This window comes from Taeniopygia guttata, chromosome 2 (genome assembly GCF_048771995.1).
Source record: "Taeniopygia guttata chromosome 2, bTaeGut7.mat, whole genome shotgun sequence".
Classification (NCBI taxonomy): domain Eukaryota; kingdom Metazoa; phylum Chordata; class Aves; order Passeriformes; family Estrildidae; genus Taeniopygia; species Taeniopygia guttata.
The window spans coordinates 103603034-103624628 of record NC_133026.1 but is presented as its reverse complement, the minus strand read 5'-3'; the positions used below and the strand labels follow the sequence as shown (position 1 = coordinate 103624628).

The 21595-nt window shown below is 37.5% G+C and overlaps 1 protein-coding gene across 1 annotated transcript; it reads left to right on the top strand.

Annotated features, from left to right (window-relative positions):
- Positions 1-27: 27 nt before the first annotated feature.
- On the top strand, positions 28-17403 carry NDC80 (NDC80 kinetochore complex component). The gene is made up of 18 exons (XM_072924554.1): positions 28-138; positions 247-308; positions 1800-2017; positions 2407-2493; positions 3253-3376; positions 3475-3647; positions 4854-4956; positions 5772-5861; positions 7134-7227; positions 8356-8462; positions 9233-9377; positions 9672-9877; positions 11040-11192; positions 11451-11540; positions 12328-12420; positions 13912-14042; positions 14559-14661; positions 15013-17403. Exons 3-18 carry the CDS (start codon positions 1917-1919, stop codon positions 15133-15135), a joined length of 1923 nt encoding a protein of 640 aa, XP_072780655.1. The 5' UTR covers positions 28-138; positions 247-308; positions 1800-1916; the 3' UTR covers positions 15136-17403.
- The last annotated feature ends 4192 nt before the right edge of the window (positions 17404-21595 follow it).

Below are 21595 nucleotides of genomic sequence, written 5' to 3'. Positions count from 1 at the left end.
CCGTGGCACGCCCCGGGCCGCGTCCGGGCGGGCGGATTTGAAATCGCGGCGAGGCGGCGGCGCTGGCGGTAACGGCAGGGCGGGCCGGGAGCGGAAAGGCGGCGTAGCGGCACCTTCACCGCTTCACCCCCGGGAGAAGTGTCCGTGAAATCGCGGCGAGGCGGCGGCGCTGGCGGTAACGGCAGGGCGGGCCGGGAGCGGAAAGGCGGCGTAGCGGCACCCCCACTGCTTCACCCCCGGGACGAGTGTCCGTGCGGCGGCGCTGAGTCCCGGGCTGCGCTCTCGCTGCTGTCCCCCGGTCGCCTTCGGTACGGTTTAGACGCGCTCTCCGGGCGAGCGGGAGGAGCTGCGCCCACCTCTGCCGCGCTCTTACGCTTTTTTGGTTCTTTTTCCTGCTGGCGTGTTGGCTCTGGCAAGCTGTTCTTAAATCTCTGCTCAAACTCTGCTCTTACAGCGTCCTGGGTTATGTCAGCAGCAGTGTGACCAGCAGGACCAGGACAGTGACAGGGCCCTGTTCGCGGCACTGGTGAGGCCGAGCCTCCAGTGCTGGGCCCCTCAGTTCAGGAAGGACATTGAGGGGCTGGAGCGAGTTCAGAGAAGGGCAACGGAGCTGGGGAAGGGTCTGGAGCACAAGTCCTGTGAGGAGTGGCTGAGGGAGCTGGGGTTCTTTATCCTGAATAAAAGGAGGCTCTGGGGAGCCTTATCACGCTGGAACCACATGAAAGGAGGCTGTACCCAGGTCAGGGTCGGGATTTTCTCCCAGGCAACAAGTGAGAGGACACGGTCTCAAATTGCACCAGGCTTTGGTGGGACAGTTGGAGGAATTCCTCCACAGAAAAGGCAATTATACTCTGGAATGGACTGCTGTCATGAATGAGTATGTTAAGGTTGCTCAAACAACCACCACTTCTGCCCAGCATGGTGGTGGAGCCAGTGTCCCTGGAGACCTTTAAGGAAAGGCTGGATGTAGCACTTAGTGCCATGGTCTAGCTTACAAGGTGGTGTTTGGTCATAAGTTGGACTTGATGATCTCACAAGTCTTTTCCAACCTAATCGATTCTGTTATTCTAGAAGCTATTTGCTTGCTATGATTGTGAAAATTCGTTCTCGCTGTGGTTGGTCCCAGTTAAAGTAATAGAATAATGCAGATTCCTCCCCAGACACTGTGAGGTCCTGAATGTGCTGCCCTATGAATTGAGATTGAGCTAAACTTCTGTTGTGGTTTTTGAGGTGCAACTAGAAGAAAAATGAAGCAACAGTTTATATTAATAATGTGTTTTGGTAATGTCTGTAATTGAGGGTTTTTTTATTAGTGACTAATTCATGACTTAATTCTGTGTACTTCAAATTCTCCCTTAATGCCACAGTGGGGACAATGGTATTAATTTTCTAGTTTGATTGATATTCTGCATACATAGTCTGAAGAGAGCCATAATATTATCTCAGAATAAGTCTTTCAGTTATTGTGCTATAATACTGGGAGATCAGTTGCAGATGAATGGGTAGGTGCAGAATGAGCAGCTCAGGAGCTGATTTATGACTGAAGTGCTATAAGCAGTACTTGTGGTAGTGTGGCCTTTTTCCCAGTGGACTGAACAGAAAAATTTCTCAAGCTCTTTTGTTTTTGGAGCATATATGTTTGAAGTGGCCAAATATAAAGAAAGGCAAACCAGTAGGTTTGGAATAAGCACTGACACTTTTATTAATAGAATGGTTAATTTAAAAGCCTGTGACTGCTCTTATATATTTCTAGAGTCTAACATAATCTTTTTTTTAATTTTTTTTGGTCCAATGTACAGGCCTACTTGTTTATTCTGAGCCTTTGGAAAATAATTGCGTCATTTAGAAAAGAAGATACCCTGGATTTTCTGATACTGCTGGAATACTGAGGGCTTGTGGTTTACAGCAGAGTCAAAATGAGGCGAAGCTCAAGTATTGCTGGAAGCAGCAGTCGACAATCTATGATGGCACTGAGAGTGCAGGACAGCAACAAGATGGGTCTTCAAACACCTCAGATGTAAGTCTTGCTGGTCATGTTGCTAAAAATAAGTATATAAAACTAATTCTGAAAAGATTTGTCATAATGTGTTTAAGTGTGAACAGTGATTGAGGGGAAAAAAATTGAAACAGTGAGAAGAAGGCTCCTTACAGCCAAGGATGTTTGCACACATGCTCCAGTTTTGCAAAAATACTTGCTTTAACGTTTTTATGTACCTGTGTCACAGTTTCAAGTGGTAACACTTTGTTACATGTTTCTTAGGAGGCGGCTGGGTACATCAGTTGACCTTTCTAAGATGTTGCTGGGATGAAGGTGCTTAGGAATATATGAGTCTGTGTATAGCTCTTACATGAGCAAAAGATGAATTGGTGGAAATAGTCACTTGAATCCTTATCTGTGCTCCTCAGGAAGGACAGAAGCACCTTTCGGAAGCTGAGCACAAGCAAACCTACATCTGGAGCTTCAGAAAGAAAAGTCAGCTGTTTTGGGAACAGGTAGGGATAGCTTTCCTTCTCTGCACTGTAAATTAAAGCAAAAATAGTCCTCTAATTTTGTTATTTTTCTGTCTTGACAGATTTTCACTATAGGGAATAATGGATCTGAGGCAAGCAGACCTTCAGGTCTGCCGTCCTGCAGTCCTTGATCACTAAACAATAATGCTGTGAAGCAGGAATTGCTTTGGGAGCTGGTTTTTTTCCTTTTGGGAATGATGTGCACTGCAGACCTTAAGAGTATCTCAGTACATTTTCTTGTTTAAGGAAGAATGACATCTGAAGTATACTCTGCATTAGTTTCCTTTCTCTAAGATACAAACCTTCCAAAAATCTATACTCTTTCTGCTTAGCTCATGACTCTCTGTGATGTGAGTAACTTCTTTTATTGTACCCCAATGTTGCAGGTGTCTATTCCTTTTAAATATTCCTTACATATTTCAGATTTTATGTACAGTCACGAACATTATTTTTTCTTTATCTTTGGGGTATTTTTCTGCTCTCTAAAAGTTTATTTCATTCAATAAAATGAAGAAAGTATTCATCTAGGATGCAGTAATCCCTTTGTTGTACGTGTGGCATTGTGGCTTCCAGGTTGATGATGTTTTTCCAATGACCTTAAATGAAGTGAAAACTTCAAAGAACACTTTGTGTAACAAATGCAAAGAAAACATAAACATAGCAATTGTTGTGACATAAACATGAAGAGAGTTCTTCTTTTTATGTATTGTCACAAGACCTGTATTTATTATCTGTCTTTAGAGTGAGTGGGGCTGGAGGGTCACGCAGCAGCCAGTACGGTGTGTTCGGGACAGAAAAGATAAAGGATCCCAGGCCCCTTCATGACAAGGCATTCATCCAACAATGTATCAAAAAGCTTTGTGAGGTAACATATGAACTTATTCTGCATGTATCTTATGAGGTGTAAAAAGTGCTATTGAAAATTTTATTTAGTGACTGGTATTCCATGTTTCTTTTGCACAGTTCCTCAGTGAGAATGCTTATGTCCACAACGTTTCCATGAAATCGCTACAGTCTCCATCTGTTAAGGACTTTTTAAAGATCTTCACCTTTATCTATAAATTCCTCTGCCCTACTTATGAACTGCCTGACTCAAAATTTGAAGAGGAAATTCCCAAAGTTTTTAAAGACCTTGGGTAAGATGATTATTGTTAGTCTCCTGGGCTGAATAGATATGCTATGGCTAGAAATTTAGAAGCTAAGAATTCTGCATTGATAGCTGAGGAGAATGAATAGGTTTCTTTATTCAAATGAGATTCTAAAAGTACAATGTGCTGATTGTTTTGTTTCACTTTTGTTTAGCTCTAGGTTTACTCTCTTATTTTCAGTGTCTGATATACATTTTATATTTGAACTTGCAGAACTATAAGCTCTTGGAATCTTGCTTTGTAATGTAAAATTTAATTGATTATTTGTATAAAACTTTGAAAGACAAGACACAATTTTCTTTTACAGACCATTCGGTTAGAATCTCAGAGCTAAAATTTCCAGAATTTCCAGAATCAAGACAATTAAATTTACTTTAGTTTAATACAAATTTAATTTAGTTTAAAATGTATTTTCCTGCATTTTTTCCTCATTCTGCTTTCAAAGTAGAATGAGAAAATAACAAAAATTACTGTTGAGGTGAGAAAAACACTAAGTTGCTGAGTGGTTTATTGCTGAATTTGTTCAGTGTTAGAAATTATTAATGCCCCAATGCTTTCCAAGAAAGAAAATCCTCTGCCTGTTGATAATTGTGAATTTTCAGTCTCCTTTAAAAAAAAATAAAAAATAGTGTATTTTACTCCTGTTGATTTGAACCCATGATAGTATGAAAGTGCCAGGGCTCCTTAAATATAGGTGCAAATCTGTTTGTTCACTTTTCAGCATTTTAATAAAATTGTGTTTTAATCTGTAACATTTAAAGCTGCTGACCTAGCTTGAAATGTTGAAAAGGATTATACTCTGCTGCACCAAGAGTGTAATTCTGGACAAAATTACTAATCCTGACAAGTCACTTAAAGTTTTAGGAGCTCAAGGAGTATCTGGATGACACTTTTGGTCATATGGTTTAGTTGTAGGCAGTCCTATGAGGCGCAGGGAGTTGGATTTGTTGATCCTTTGGGATCCCTTTCAAACCAAGATATTCTATGAATCACAAAATGAGAAACCCATGATAATTGAATAAAATAGTGCTGTAAGAGCTCAACTTATTTCCTGTGAAGTAGAGTAGAGTTTGCTCTTCCTTCTGGGCTTTCATCTACATATAAAAATGTGCTGCTTTATTTTCAAAATGTGCTGGTTTGTTTTCGTCACTGTCTGCCACAGTTATTAAAAATGTATCTTCTTTGGCCTTACAGATACCCCTTTGCTCTGTCAAAAAGCTCCATGTACACCGTGGGAGCACCACACACCTGGCCTCAGATAGTGGCAGCTTTGGTTTGGCTAATTGATTGTGTCAAGGTAATGTTTGTCTTAAATATTTTCACTTTCCAGGCTGGAATGTTAGTTTCAATACAGATCTAGTAAATATTTTCTACTTATCTCCTCATTTAACCTAAATATAAACTTATATGTTCTTAGCTGTCATCTGGAAGCTGACCCTTAGCCTTATGTTTTAGTAACTGCTAAAGTGAGCTTTTCATGTTTTATTGTGATAATTTTTTTCTTTAAATGTATGCACTATGTAAATTCATGTATAAAAAAAAGGTGGAGAAATGCTGATTTTTACATACATTAAACGTTAAAAGTTAATGAGTATAATCACTGAATAGAATGTGTATCTTCAGTGCAAATATTGTGACATCTGCCATTCTCTCCTAAATTTGAAATCTAAGCATGGCATTTTCAGTGGAAATTATTCAAATTTCCTGTGATTCTGGTACAGAGTGGTGAGTTTTGTGTTTGGGGCCAATGTTTTTATTTAATTTTGATTTTGTTTGGTTTGTTTGAGTTTTTTAGTAGTGGTGGCTGTTGTTGCTGCCAGGTCAGGTCTGAGCAAAATTTGGCATCTGTCACAGAAGTTGACCACTGCTGAACTGAGCACTCATGAAAATCCCGTCCTTCTTTTGCTCAAAAGACACAAGACAATTTGGCAGCCTTGACTGTCCAGTTCATGCCTCCTTACCTGTGCGTTTAGTCAACTCAACACAGGCTCATTCCAACCTGCTTGCTGAAATCCTAATCCATTGTTACTCTGCTTCTTTTCATGAAACCAATATGAAAACCTAATGGATGTCTTCACATTTGTTCTTTGTGTGTGCACTTCTGTTTTTCAGCTGTACAATGCCATCAGGGAAAATGCACCATCGTTCGATGACAGACAGAGCTGGGGAGGAGAGACAGATGATGGAATTGTACATAATAAGGTACCATAAAAAGGAAATTAGAACCAGAATTGCTCAACTGACTTTTGCCACGTGATGTAACAACACAATTTAAATACAGTTTAGATTGATGTGTCAGGTGTTTATAGATTCTGTTTCCTTTTATATTCACAATGCTTTTGAGGAAGTAGAGTAGCATTATATAAAACCTGATCAACTATTTCCTGAGCAGGTATCATGGCCAGTCTATTGGTGAAGACTGGGTATTAAACAAAATATTCTCCTTATTTTATATTCACCTTATTCTCCAAGTATCTACTGTTTCAGTTCTCCTTTGTGAAGAAAGGGGATAACTATGCCGTTTATTGTTTTAATAAAGGTTCTGATATATTTTGCTTTAGCACTCAAGACTTCTGAGGTTAACAGCAGTGCAGTGCAAAGACAGAGACTTAATTCTAAATATAGTGACTTGTGTCAATACCTACTCAGTTTACTGTGTAAAAATTAGTTGTAAAGTTTTATTTCTGAGTCACAAAATAGGGTGGCAGTGTAATTCAGGTTCTTAAAAATCCAACAGCTTACTTTCTTTTTAATTGATCATGGATTATTAGTACTACTCAGATGTAACTCAGTGTTAATTCACAGCATGTGTTTGGAGAGGATCACATTATAAGCTAAAACTTTTAATTAGAAATCGCAAAAATAAAGTAAAATCACAATTTTAGACTAAGGTTACAACCTGATGTTTGGCAAGTAAAACTGCTTTGCAACTAAATATGTTCTTCTACATTGACATTTATGCATATATGTTGATACAAAATTCACAATACTGGTGTAATTGCTTCTGAAAAACCTGTAACTTAGGGTCTAGCAAATTCCTTTTGCATAACCTTTCTTTAATTATAGGTAAGTACTTTGACATCTGCAGATCTGAATTGTAATGGTCATATTTATTGAAGAGGTCTGTTAAACAGATCTCCAGTTTCCATAAACTAGCCTGAGAGAATCATATGCATCAAGATGAAAAATTCTTAAATATTGTACCTACAATCCTTCTTAAATAGCCCAGGAAAATACAGTATTCCCAGATCTTTCTTAATGTGAATTATAGGTGTCTCCTTCTGCCTGAATATAATCTGTTGACATTCTATGTTCAAAGGGAGCAAAAAAGTTTAATTTTGCGAAAGTACAATCAAAGCATTGAAAGATATTTTTGATGTCTGTTTAATTTCATTGATTGAGTAGCTTTACACTATCCAGAGATTTTATAGGCCTTGGAATTGTTGAAACGAAAGATTTTTAAATTGTTTTCAGCTTTTCATGGACTACTGTGTGAAGTGCTATGATCTTTTCATGAAAGGGAGAGATACCTTTGAAGAGTTGGATGCTGAAGTGCAGTCAAAATTAAGTAAGTTTTAAAGTTTTAATTAAGTATTCAATTGTGTTACTGGTTTCTTTTCTCCTAGCATCAGTTTGTTCAATTTACAAGTGAAAGTAATCTAAAGGAGTCAGAAATTCCTAAGTATCTTTCAGTTACTTCAACTTAATGCTCTCTTTTTTAATATATTTTTAGCAGTACAGATGGATAGGTCATGATCTGCTATCAGCTGTAGCTGTGTCAGCTGGTTTTTTAATGGCTTTGTTACAGAAAACTAGTTTACAGTTCTTCAGATGTGAACTCCATCTGTGCAGATGACTCTTGTTTCTGTCTGGCAAAGTTAACAATTTTAAAAAAATAAAAGAAAAATATTTTCAGAGGATGCACACCTGATAAGAAAGTTCAGCTTTTGAATGATCTGAAAAGTCTGCAAGAGTTCCAAACTCTATTGTGAGGGTTTCTGGATGTAATTCAGCATGCACCTGTGTTTGTCTTCAAGGAGGTAGAAAATTATTAGCGTTTTTTGACTCACTCATTTTACCATCTACAGAAATACAAACTGAATGTGAGAACAAGTAAGAAAAATATTTCTTAATTTCTTTGCTCTCCTATGAAAACCCAGACTAAGAGCCTTTTTTTTGCAAACTGAAGCCATCAGTTGGAGAGTAAACAAACTACCATACTGTTACTGGATATTTGGAAAAAATAATCATCCCATTGTTTGGCAAAGGCCAAGTGAAGTTAGGGAAAAGATGTCTCAAGAAGCAAGGAAGTATATGGATAAAAAGAAGTTGTTAAATAAGCTTGATTCGTTCTAGCTTCACAAGGTAGTCCTGACTTGTATACTCTCCTGTGGTGTTGGCTGTATGAGAGTTTGGAAACCCTTACTACTTGGGAGTGACTTTGACACAAGGACTCTTTCTGACATAAGGACTGAGAAACCCATTTCTCTTCTTGTTTTGGGATTTTTGCCTGGTTGCATTTTAACGAAAGGTTTTTCTGATAAGTTTTTTGATTGTTTTTAGTTATTTCTTTAGTGTAAAATAATTATCCAGAATATGGGTATTTACTGTGCTGAAGCTGAAGTTCAGATACTCAGAATAGGTGGTGCTATTGAGATGAATTTGTAACCCCACTCTTTCTTCTGCTCTCCCACAGAGGATTTATTTAATATAGATCCATTCCAGATGGAAAATTTAGCAGCTGAAAACAAAAGACTTCAAGAAGAGATTGCAAGACTAGAAAAAGAAAAGGAAAGTGAGCCGGTTAGTAAATTTGGTCTCTGTTTTTTATGGTGGAGTTGAATTTTATAATTTAATAATTTCTAAATGAAGATACTTAACGATACATAACAAATGGAAAACTTTCAGTGCTTTGAGATTTTAATTAAGCCAGGTTTTTACAGACTCTATACCATTATAGAACAAGGTTTTTTGTGTGGAGTGTTCAGTCACTATTTGTTCAGTAATGTGCAGATTTTTCCAGGTAATAAGGTCTTGTATTGTCTGAAATATTAATAAAATACTTGAACCCCTTTTTTTTATACAAATTTCAACTTTATTTTTTCAAATCTGTTGATATGAGGCATGGGATTCAGTGGTAACAATATATTTTATGGAAAATATTTTGCTTGAAAAGCTGGATTCTGCTTTTAATGCGTCATGAGTTTAAAAATGGATTAGCGGCTGTGCAGGTGGCAAATGGAGACTCCTGCCAACTGTGCAAAATGTGCTGAGTTTATTCCTGGCCTTCCATGCCCTCATTTTATCTGCCCTCCATATATTATTAGAGTTGTGAACTACCTGTAGTAAGAATTGTCTAAATGTAGTGTCTGATGCTAATGAGAGACAATGCTGAAATGCAAGAATCTTTTCATCCTTCTTTGCTGTTATTTTAAAAGTGTTTGACTTGACTTAGCTGTCACAGAGATAAAAAAATTATTAAAGTTCCTTAGTTTTATATTTATGCTATTGCTATTGACCAGTTCCTCTACTGTCTTATCTGAAAGTGGTTGTTCTTTTCACACATTTCCTAGGATCGTAGAGTGACTCTACGAAATGTGAAATCATCTCTTCAAGCAGATGTCCAGAAATACCAGGCTTATTTGACTAATCTGGAATCTCATGTAGCCATCCTTGATCAAAAACTGGAAAGTGTTAATGATGAAGTTGAGACAGCAGGTAAGGAGGCCTTGATTACCGTCAGGACCGTGAAGCTAGAAATAGCCTTCAAATAATTGTAGTTATTAGCTTGAGGACCGAGCAAGATACTTGGAATAGGGTGATGCAACAAATAAACTTTCCAGAATGGATTGCTAATAAAGATTTTTTTTGTCTAATAGCTCTTTGTACACTAGAGTAATGAAAGGTAATGATATGTAATAATTATATTATTTGCTCATAAAATACAGAGGTGAGGTTTATGTATATAAGCTGGTATTTTATGTCCATTTCACAAATGTTTTATGAACTTAGAAATGGAAGTAGAAGCCATGAAGCAGGAGAATGCCCGGCTCCAGCACATCTTAGATAACCAAAAGTACTCAGCTGCGGACATTGAAAGAGTAAATCATGAGAGAAATGAGCTGCAGGAAACCATTAACAAGCTGACTAAGGAACTGGAAGCAGAACAACATCAGCTGTGGAATGAAGAGTTAAAATATGCTAGGAATAAAGAGGCGGTATGTGAAAACCCCACTACACTCAGAGGTGGCTATCAGTTTTCATCATGCAAGCTTAAAACTGGAGTCTTGATAATTTCTTTCCTAAATAATCTTACAACACCGTACATGTATCTAACCAGACAAAGCTAACAAGAATGGCCTCTTTTTACAATATCTCTGAAAAAAGTTTCTTTTTTTTCCTTTTTTTGTTTGTGCTTAATGGAAATGTGTATTTTCTTTTGCACCATAAGAGATGTATCTAGACTATGAAGCATTGTCAGCTCTCACTGCTATAGCATTAAGAGCTTTGATAACATTTTCATGCCATTGCTTTAATAACACAAGAAATTACAGGCTAATGTTAATATTTCAGAGCAAGGAAGTAAGGTAAAACTTATGAATCAATAGCTTTGCATGCATTTAGAGCCTGATTAGTTCTTTGTGTAGAAGTTGTAACAGCTTTCAAGGGCCAAGTTCAATCCCTTCAAACAGTATGAAAAGTTATAGTCCTGTAAGCGATGGGATTTAAAAACTTCTGCTTTGTCAATTGGAGAACTAAAGAAAAGTTTCAAATAGGTAGGCTTACCTATCAAGCACTTGTCTTAACTTAAATCCTTGTGTGCAAGTATGAAGCATGTAAAACTGGAAAAAAACTCCTGGGTTCTTCAATTTTTCATTTGATAACACTCATTAATTAGAAATCAGAGCATTTAATAAGCTTTGTTTAGCTGTATGCTCAAGTTAGCTTGTTGTTAGGATGTGTGGCTGTGTAGAATTTCCTATCAAAGCTAATGAGAGAAAGTGTATTGAACTGATGACCAATCATTGGTTTAGTATTATTTTCCAGCATGTTTTTAATTTCCTATGAGCTAATTCTCAAGAACCTGAGGTAGGAAAAATGGCAGATTAATATGGAAAACCACAGGTGAAACCATTCAGTGTCATCCTTATATACCGAGAAACCTCGGTATGCAAACTCTGAAAGAATCATAGAGTAGTACCTAATGCAGCAAACTGCTGGACTGGCATTGCATACAGCTCTTGAATACTGTGGAGTAACAAGGAATCATGGCTATAGAGAGCAACTCAGGAATTCGTTTAAAGTACTATATGAATACTTCTTGCAAAGCTTTTCACTTGTATCTCTTCTATGATTTCTGCCCTTTTCTCCTCTGAGCAGATCGAAATGCAATTGGCAGAGTATCATAAACTGGCTCGAAAGCTGAAATTAATTCCAGCAAGTGTTGAGAATTCCAAAGGCTGCAACTTTGAGATTCAGTTTAATCCTGAGGAAGGACCAAATTGCCTAGCCAAATACAGAGCTGAGATCAAGGTAAGTGGAGTCAACACTGAAGGCTTTAGTTACCACTCACAAAAAATATGTGTTTTTTTGGAAATGCTGGGAAGGTCCCTCAATCTCACAATGAAATGTCATTGAAAAGCTTGTGTGATGAGTCACCATAATGACATTGTAGTATGTGAAAGAAATTTAGTATTGGAGAATATAGTAGCCTAAAAAAAATAAAAAGGGTGCATCTTAGTTCAAATAAGCAAATTGTACTTGTCAGATCTTTTTGTATGCATATTACAGGCTCCCCTCGTGAGGATCATCAACGAGACTGAGGAAGAAATTAGTAAAGCTACTGAATGGAAAATTACTTTGAAAGAATCTTTGGATCAGGTGCGTTGGTTAATGGAGATTAGGACTAAGATACCAACCTAAAAACCTTATCTGCTGCTTTCATTCAACCTTTTGCATGGGTAAAGTGTAAAGTGGTGGGTTGGTTTTTGGATTGCTTGGGGTTTTTCTGAGGACAAGTAGAGGGGGAGAAGCTGTGAGAAAACTGCTTTAATTGTGATGGAACCTAGAAGTTTTTCTAAGAACTGGGGTCTTTGTTGGTTGAAATATTGTGTATTCTCCGAATTAAAGTTTATGTAGCTTATGTATATTTGACTATAAACATTGGAAGTATTTGTTTTTAATAAGTTGTCCATTCCAGTTGATTGTGTGGCTTACCATATTTTTAAGCAATACTGGATTTGGGATGGATTGAAAGAAGGAGAATTTTATTTCCTTGTTCTTCTACCTTTACCTCATGCTCAGTTTTTATTGCTGAGCATGATGTTATGTGGTATGGAATGTCCTCTTGGCCAGCTGGCCTGGCTATGCACTTCCTAGTCTCTTGCCTATCCATACCCTACTCTCTGAGGGCCCTGGGAGGGATAAAAAGCCTTGGAATGCTGTGCTAGCACTATTCAGCAGTAGCCAAACCAGTGGTGTGTTACCAGCACTGTTTTAGTCCCTTATCCAAAACAAAGCATAATACAGGCTGCTATGAAGAAAGGTAATGCCATCCCAGCCTAGCCTAATTGTTTTTTGGAAGCTACCAGGTGTAGTTTGTGATGGCATGGATTTATATGTTGGAATTCTTTTTGAACCATATTTCCTTGGTATGTTTTCATCCTAGGTGAATGTAATGCTAGAGGACAAGAAACGCAGTGTGAAACTGCTGACAGAAGAAGCTGAAAAGCTGGATGATCTTTACCAACAGAAGCTTAAGGTAGAACTACTTACAGCTTGATGACAACTTATCCTTAATGACACCTTTATCTTTAATTTTTGTATTTATAGTTAAGCTTTTGGGTTGCATTTTTGCTTGGACTTCTGCCTTTGCCTTCTTCCCTTCCTCCTACAGGATTTTTTCATTCTTTTCAGAAAAGTGATTTGGCTACTACCTTAACTGAATCGGGTTTCACTTTCTTGTAAGAGAATCTGGCATCATACTGTAATAGATACTGTAAATCATAAATTACTGCATCCAGTATAAAAGCAGCAACATTCATCTGACCTCAGGATGTCTCTGGGCACGTGCTTGAAGGAAATTTTAGGATTAACAGCATCTGTCTTGTCTAATCAATTTGCATATAATAAATACATTTAGAGTTTTTAGTAAACATGCTTAATCAGCTTCTGTAAAAACTAAGGAAAACATTGATTGAACAAGAGCCTGTTAAATTGTTTTAATTATCTCAAACTGTTGCTTCCTTTAGCTTCCTTTCCCAACACAGAAGCAGCCCCTATCCTTTTCCTCACTTGTAGTTCAGCAACAAAACATAGCCCTCTCTGTTAACAACTGAGTGGCTATTTTGGTACCTCCCAACTTCTCTGACAGCACTGCTTTAGTGGGGCTGTGGTGCCCTGCAGAAAAATGTTCTTTGAATTAAGCCAATATATGCCATACCATCCCATATATGCTCTTGCAAATCCAAATTCCTGTGCTATAGCCATGAAACAGGGTTATTTCACTGCTACTGCTGAGGCAGGTATATATAGGTATATAAAGGCAATTAATTTATTTTATATTTTTTTAAGCCACATGACGCTTAGCTTTTGATCTGTGTTTCTGCATATACTTTTCTCTAAAGTTAAGCTTATAAAATACACACTTGCCACCGGATGTTTATAATAAGAGGAATTATGTGACTATGTCTTGTAATTTTTTTAATGCTGTTTATAAGTCTTAAGTATTGAAATTATTTTTGAAGGCTGCTGTTTCAGTAATCTACCAGAATTTCATGTTGAGTTGACATTAGAATTTTGTTTGGTTTTGTAGATTGTATAGCATCAACAATGTCATTCTCCTTGAAGAGATGATTACTTGAATTGTACTCTCTTTCAGGCAAAAAGGAAAAGCTATTTTCTTACTCAAATGCGGTTGTATTTTCTATTTAGACTATCTAAACAACACTTTTTGAGTTTGACCCTGAAGGGAAAATAGCTGCAACACAGGCCCTTAAATATGTTTAGAGGAATAAAGGGATAGTTGGGCTTATTCTGGGATGGAGATGATACAGAAAATAGCTGAAACTTTAGGTTTGGGAAGGATGTCCTTGGGTTTTGTTTTTTTTTTTTTTTTCCCAGTTCTGAACTTGGACTTGTGTGAATTTTGAATTCAAGCATTAGGATGTAATCAGATAATAGAAAGAAGGAAAAAAAATCAAATTATTCCTGAGGCAAGCCATTTTTTCCTCCTCTTTCCTTATGACTATAGGAGATAGAAGAGGAAGAGCAAAAATGTGCAAATGAACTGGAATCGTTAAAGAAGCATAAACAGTTACTTGAGAGTGGTGTCTATGATGGTCTCAGTGAAGCCACAAATGAATTGCATGATCTCCAAAGACAGTAAGATTTGTAACTTCCATGTTTGTCTTGTTTATTTTGGTTTTTAAGGCTAAAGATATGCTCTTGAATTTAACATAAAGTTGTTTCAGCTTGTATCTATCTCAGTGTATTAATTTCACAAGTTAACAATTGAAAGATGTTTCTACTCAACAGTATTTTGCTAGAATATTTGTCTGATTTATTAGAACTCCTGTTTTCCATGTATTTCTTTATATGTATGTTTGTAGCAAAGAAGTTAGTTTATTTCCAAACTTAAGTGACAATTAAATTTTATACCTCAAAGTCTGGAAAGAGTATTCAGACTCTAAGGTACATTGTTTCTTATCAGTTAGTACAACACAGTCCTTTTGGGGTTTTTTTTATGTTGAGTATTAATATATTCTAACTTTGTTCAAATTAATACTAATAAAAAAAGTATGGCTAAACATGATGATAAATCAGACTTGAAGTGATTGTTTTAAATGTCAGTAATTCTCTAATTATGGATTTGACCTTCTGAGTATCTTTACTTTTTAGATATCAAGTTGTTTTGCAAACAGCAACAGAAGAGAAGAGAAGAATTGGTGCTAACTTGAGTCGTCTTATAGAAACAGTTGCTACTCATATAGCATCTATAGTGGTAAGCTAGAATTTGATATTTAGAATTAAATCTTGCTAGAAACATTTGCAGTTAAACACTTGGAAATGAGAGCTTACTCTTTTGAAGGAAAAGTTATGTAGCTGCTGCACTGAGTCCATGGATTCTAGTTCAATTTTCTGACAAAACCTTCAGTATAAATAATCAGGATTGATTGTTAAGTTTTAGCAGTAACATCTTGTCAGGTTAAACCTGCTTTTGGTAAATGTCTTTCAGGAAACTGTTTAACTGAAAATGGTTAACCTGTGCAATGACTACTTAAAATGTTTTAGCAGAATCAGTAAAATACAGATTATGATGGAACTAATAAAGCTTTCCGTACCTCTTTTCTAGAAATATCTTGATGAACAGAACATGAAGATTTACAGAGAGGATGAAGAATTCATGGCTGAAGATCTATTGTCAGACTTGACCAGCATCCTAGACAGTTATAAAAAGAAGGCTGAAGGTCTCTAATCAATAGAAAGATGAAGATAAAAATGTTGCATTTCTGAAGCTCTAGTAGGGTGCCTTCTAAAGGGATGGGTACTACCTGTGTTTAGCACTGAAACTGGTTTTAAGTGGAAGGAAGTAGTTATGAACATTCTTTGTTTTCTTGACACAAATACATTCAAGAGTTAAACAATGTACTTGCATTTTGTTAAAAAAAATGCTTTGCTCAGACTTCGTACTTTTAGTAGCATACGTATGCATTCAGGGCACATGCATCACAGACAGCTCACATCCTTCCCCCGGCCTTATTTTACTAGCAAGACTAAATGTAAATGTCTGTCTCCTGCTTGTTCAGTTACTGTGAAACTGCACAGAGACACCTCTCACATGAGTAAAAACTCAAAACTTCTTTTGAAAAGATTAGTAATATAGTAGTCTTGTAAATAATCTAGAAAAAGAAACACAGTAGTTTGAAAACCAAGTTTTGTCTTTAACTGCTTATACTCCCAGATGAAACTTCACTGAACCTCTTCAATATGTGTACCTGAGAAAGTTCTAAATAGGACATCATATTAATTCTGGCTGTATATATGATCAGTTGTAGGTTTGCTCCATCTTAGATAAAACAAAATGGTCTAAAATTCTTGTTAGGCCTGTTGGACAGACTCCTTGACTTTTCTTCCTCAGGAAAGTAATAGTAAAATTAGTGTATGGGCAGCTCTGGTCCAAATACTTTGAAGAAAGCAGATTGATGCTATGTGAAAGTAGTATATTTTTATCTATTCTGTGTATAATTTTGTGTTAAAAAGTAAACAAAACCCAACATTCATATCTTGGATAGTTTATGATGGTATTTCCCAATGAAAGCATTGAAGTATTTGAGTGTTGTTTTTAGAGGTCAGGCATTCAAATATACAAAGATAAAAACAATATTGCAGTTTGTTTACAGGCTTTTAGCAGCTGATAGATAAAGGAAACTGCTCTGTAATTCTGCAATATTTGAATGAAACACAGATCCCTAGGATATACAATAAAATTTGAGTTAGACCATCTAAACATGGACTGCAAATAAAAACTGAATTGTCTATTTCTAGGTTATTTTTGAAGAATGAGTTTAAAACTCAGTTGTCCTTAATTAGCGTGTGAATCTTCTGGCCCTGGTACGAGTATTTTGCTTCAGATATGATAATGATGACGTTATTTAAACTTCTAATTTTCTGTTCCTTTTTTATACTCCAGAATTTTGACAGCTAGAAAAGTCTTCTGAGAGGTGGGAAGTTTTTATGCTTTCTTTTATTGTCCTCTTTTCTCTTGTCTTTACAGACTCTTACTTTTGGTTTTCTGTAACAGACTAGTCTTCGCTACATCCCTGTTCCTTCCCTTTGGAAGTATTTTCCTTTTGTGATCTCTCTAACGATTTTGTTATCTAAAGCAATGTAGCAATCTAATGGAGCTGTATGTGAGAGCCCCATTCCTTTAAACTATGTGCTTATTTAGGTGCTATTATGTCTCTTTTTACTCCACCATACCTGTTTGTCTCTGCTTCTGTAACTGATCTTGTGTTTTTATCATTTGCAGGTTCCTTGCCATGTGCAGTAGTCAGTTGATTAAATGAAAGCAAAATAAATGGCATTTCTGAGGACTTTATATTAACCTTACTGAACATGGGTCAAAGAATCAAAATCACAATGCCTTCGCTTAATGTACTGGCCAATGTAATATTCTGAAATTAAAGTAATCCAAATAATAAAAAAAAAATCCATGTTAGTACATTGGCAATGTGTTATTGTTATTGGTCTATATGTCACTTAAGCTAAACTGCATTTAGAACCACCTCAAATTTGGATCTAGCTTCTGTAAAATACTATGGGGCTGTGTGTTGTAATGTAACAGATCAACTTCAGCCAGTGTTTACTAGGTACTATGTCTTCACAATTTAAAAATTGAAGGAATTTTTAAATCCTTGTTCAACATGTTTTCTCTGTGATATATTGAAAGTCAGGCAGTTATTTTTGATTTGTGTTCTGGAATATGGCTTCTAAATTTAGGGAGTAGGCACTAGAACATAATTACTGCTCTTGGTTTTGGTTTTGTTTCTTTATTGGAATATAAAGTCTTAATGAGAAAGTACCATGGCACCTGTACACTTCAGTAGTATGAGTCATTTGTAAATGTTTGCTCTTGTGTAGATACAGTTGCCTCATTTATTGCTAGTGTACCTTTTTGTACAGTTTAATGTGTCAATTTTTGTATTATTATACTCAATAAAGTTTCTTATGCCTGTTTCTATAATGGACTGATTCTTAGTGCAAGTGTAGAAATATGACATATAATCCCAGTCTTTCCTCAAGGAGCTAGATAATCATTTTAGCAGCTGATACTAATTCCCTTGCTCTCCTTACTTTTGGAACATGCATTGTGTAGAGAAAAAAATAAAATACAGAAACATCTTCATATAAGATTTAGAAGAACAAAAATTGCTTTAACCTTTTTAAAAATAAATGGCTTTTAAAAAATTCTTAGGAACATAGGGCCAAGCTGCTTTGACAATGATTTACGTAAGTGTCCTTTTGGCATTAATCTCACCAACCGGCCTTTTGCTATCTTTGTATTACATAAGTATTTCCTTTACACAACCACCCTTGCATTTGTTTTGTTATTATTATTTAGCTATAAAAAATAACACTTGATGCTGTAGAAGCATGCTAGAAGTCTAGCTTTCTTCTTTTTCCTAGGGTGTATGTTGTTTTTTTTATATTTTGTTGTCAGAAACTCATCACCATCAAGAACGTGATAGTTCTTTCTTTGGAGTATTTCTTGAGTGCACCATGTAGATTCATTCAGACTGGAAAGGGTATTGGATTGGATTAACATTGAGTCCAACTGTTAATCCAACACTGCCCAGTCCACCACTCAACCAGGTCTCTGAGTGCCACATCCTCATGACTTATAAATGCCTCCAGGGCTGGTGATTCAACCACTTCCTTGAGCAGCCTGTTCCAATGCTGGAAAACTGCTGTGAAGAAATTTTTCCTAATAGCCAATTTAAACCTCCTCTACTGCAACCTGTGCCTGCTCAGGCTTTAACTTTGCAGTGTCTTAAATGAAGTTTCTGCAATGCTCTTCATTGGTTTTGCCAACACAAAGCATGGCATGCCTATGCAAGCCTTTAGTTCTGAGCTGGGTAACAATTTGTGCTCTGTGGTTCTGTAATACTTCCAATAGTTTGGCTGCTCTGGCCTTTTATGGGAGCTCTCATCCCTGCTCCAACTTCTGTGGTAGAATTAAAAAACCAGCTGTATTTTTTTATCTACTTTTTTGAAAGTAAGAAAGAAGAAAAAGTCAATAGCTAAAGACATTCTCTTTTCACTAACAGGGCAACTCCCTCAGTGCAATGCTCTATTAAAAAAGGAAGACTCTGGTCTCATTCTAAATGTAAAGCAATGAAGATTTTGTTAACAAGGGTATTGCCTATTCATTGCTAATCTACAGGCATGCAAGTATGTTGAGTACTGCAAGCAATCTGAAGAGACTATATAAACAATCTTTCCTTTCTTCTTTGGGTTGCACTTGTTTCCTTTAATACTGGAAACCTTAATGTGTCCTTTAGAGCCAGCTAACCTTCCTCTTTTGTCAGTAGTACAGAACAGGGAATTTACCTGTTTTTTCAATACTTCCTGTCTACAGATTTTTGGCTGTGAAAAGGGCCCGGTATGATGTATCATTGAGTCTTTTTTTCTTGGAAAGCTCTCCGCTATTGAATCTTCATCAGGATTTTGTATTTTAGGTGGTTGTTGGAAGTTTTGATGGTATTCATTCCTTTTTAAGAAATGGAAGAAGCACGAAGACACAAAGGCCTCAGTGCCCCCCACTGTATGAGGGATTATCAATGTCTTAGCCAATGTCCTATCTAAGGGATGTGCACTGACATTTTCAGTCATCTATCAGGAGATTTGCAGATCACTCAGCCTAAGGAAACTTAATTTTACAGGGTTATTTTTTTGTTTTGTTTTGTTTCTTTTTGGTTTTGGGTTTTTTGGGTTTTTTTTTTTTGGTAGGACTTGATCTGTTTACAGGATTTTTCTAGATATGACAGGTGTCAGGTCTGTTGTCCACTACTGCCCACCACTGGAGAGTGGACCTTTTGTGAACCTTGGTTCATAAAGGTCTACCAGTCTCAGTATTTGCCTGAGGTAGACAGGATCACATGTCTGTCTACAGCATGATATCTACTGTCTCTTCATTACAGAAATTCTTACCAATAGCTTCCTGATAACAAGGATCCTTCATGATGTGTGATCTGCATGTTATTTTTCCTAGCACTTCATACATGTGACCACAGTTTTAATTGGCAGTGACCTGATAAGCATTTTAGTCTTGAGAACCCTTTGCACAAGGCAAAGATTTAAAAGGATGTCTGTTACTCTAATTTCACCTCTAAAGGAGCATTTATTGGTCTGGCAAGACTCCAAAGCAGAAAGAAAGGTGATGGAATGTGTATAAGTATTTTGAAACAAGCAAGAAGTGTGTAATTTTATTTCACTTTTCCTACAAGGATTCAGAATAGTTAATGCCTTTTGTATTAGTAGAAGTGGTGTGGTTCTTAGAACACTGAACACTGGCACAGTCATGCATGACAACTGGTATGCCCAGCTGAAAGGCATTCTTTTCTGCCTGGAAAAGAGGATCTGGAGTTACTAATTCTAATTATTAGGAAGGTCTTGATGAGCAATGGAAATTACATTACATTTGAAATGCAGAGTCAACACCAAATAACGGGGTCTGCTTGACCCCGTAGTCTGCTTGACTACTTCTGGGCAGTGATGGCCCGCCCAAGGGTTAGGCTATCACTTGTAACAAAGTCATAAGTAAAGCTACAGAGTTGAGTCACACAAGACGAGAAAGGGAAAACAGACCGAGGTTGCACAGCTCAGACAAGTTTAGGTATTTTAAGAGAAAACCACTAACTTGAAAGATATAGAATTGTAAAGGTATAAACAAGAAATCAAGAAATGACAATTCAGCATTAATGAGGATCTCTTCCAGCAATCACTGGATGATTTGATTCCTCAGATGTTTTATTATGGGTGCTGAGAACACAAATACTCAGCCTAGAAGCTCGTTAAATACCATCTGTCTTTTGTGTATGCTTTTGGGTTTGCATGGCCAGGTTTTGGTAGCAGGGGGACTACAGGCGTGGCTTCTGTGAGAAGCTGCTGGAGGATTCCTCCATCTCCAGCAGACCCAATGTCCAAGGCAGCTCCAAGATGGACGTGCTGCTGGCCAAGGCTGGGCCAATCAGAAATGGTGGTAACACTTCCATGATAACATATTTAAGAATGAAAAAATAAATGTTATTGTGCTGCTGAAATTGTAGCCAGAGAAGAGCAGAGTGAGAATATGGGAGAGGAACAACTCTGTTAACACCAGTCAGTTGAAAAAGAGGGGAAGAAGGTGCTCCAGGTCTGAAATTCCTCTACAGCCCATGGTGAGAATCATGGTGAAGCAGGCTGTCCTCATGCAGCCCACAGAGGTCCATGGGGATGCTGAGATCCACCTGCAGCCCATGGAAGACACCAACGCCAGAACGGTTGGACGCCCAAGACAAGGCTGTGAACCCACAGGAAACCGATGCTGGAACAGGTTCCTGCCAGGGACTTGTGGCGAGAGAAGCCCACACTAGAGCAGGTTTCCTGGTATGACTAGTGATCCTGCGGGGGGCCCCACACTGGAGTAGGCTGTCCCTGAAGGACTGCACACTGTGAAAAGGTGACCCACATTGCAGCAGTTTGCAGAGAATTGTTTCCTGTGGAAGGGACCCCACGCTGGAGCAGGGGAAGAACTCATCTTACTGATCAGCATCAGGAATAATGTGTGATAAACTGACTGCAACCCCATTCCCTGTCTCACTGTGCCACTGAGGAAGAGCTGGGAAGGAAAGAAGTGTGGGGGGCAGACGTTTTTAAGGTTTATTTTACTTCTCATTTTACTTCTTACCTATCAGATTCAGTTAGTAATAAATTCAATTAATATCCTCAACTGGAATGTGTTTTGCCCATGATGGTATTTGGTGATCTCTCCCTGTCTTTATCCCAGCCCATTAATTCACTGTATTTTCTCTCCCCTGCCCAGCTGGCAGATGGGAATGAGAGACCAGCTTTGGTGGGTGCCTGGCATCCAGCCAGCATCAACCCACCACAGTGCTGCAACAAAAACTGTGTGATACATGCTTGAAGAATCTCTGCATGGCAAGACATGCCCATAGAGACAAAGACAGGGAAATGATTACTGTGTGACTGTCCCAAAATCCATGACATGCAGAGACATGTCACGAATAACTAAGCAGTCAACTGGGGTTGCCCAGGCTTTCTTGGAGTGCATGGTGCCACTGCTACTGGAGCTTGTGATAAAATCACTCCTTGAGGTTTCAGGAGAAAGCAGCCAGGAGAAGGGAAAGGGTTAAAAGAAGAGTATAAATAAGAGT

What these genes read in the sequence shown, in the direction of transcription:
- NDC80 (XM_072924554.1), top strand. Translation starts at nt 1,917, where the DNA reads ATGAGGCGAAGCTCAAGTATTGCTGGAAGCAGCAGTCGACAATCTATG. An exon ending in AAAGTTTTTAAAGACCTTGG is followed by an intron (nt 3,648 to 4,853) that starts GTAAGATGATTA and finishes TTGGCCTTACAG; the next exon opens with ATACCCCTTTGCTCTGTCAA. An exon ending in TTGCATGATCTCCAAAGACA is followed by an intron (nt 14,043 to 14,558) that starts GTAAGATTTGTA and finishes TTTACTTTTTAG; the next exon opens with ATATCAAGTTGTTTTGCAAA.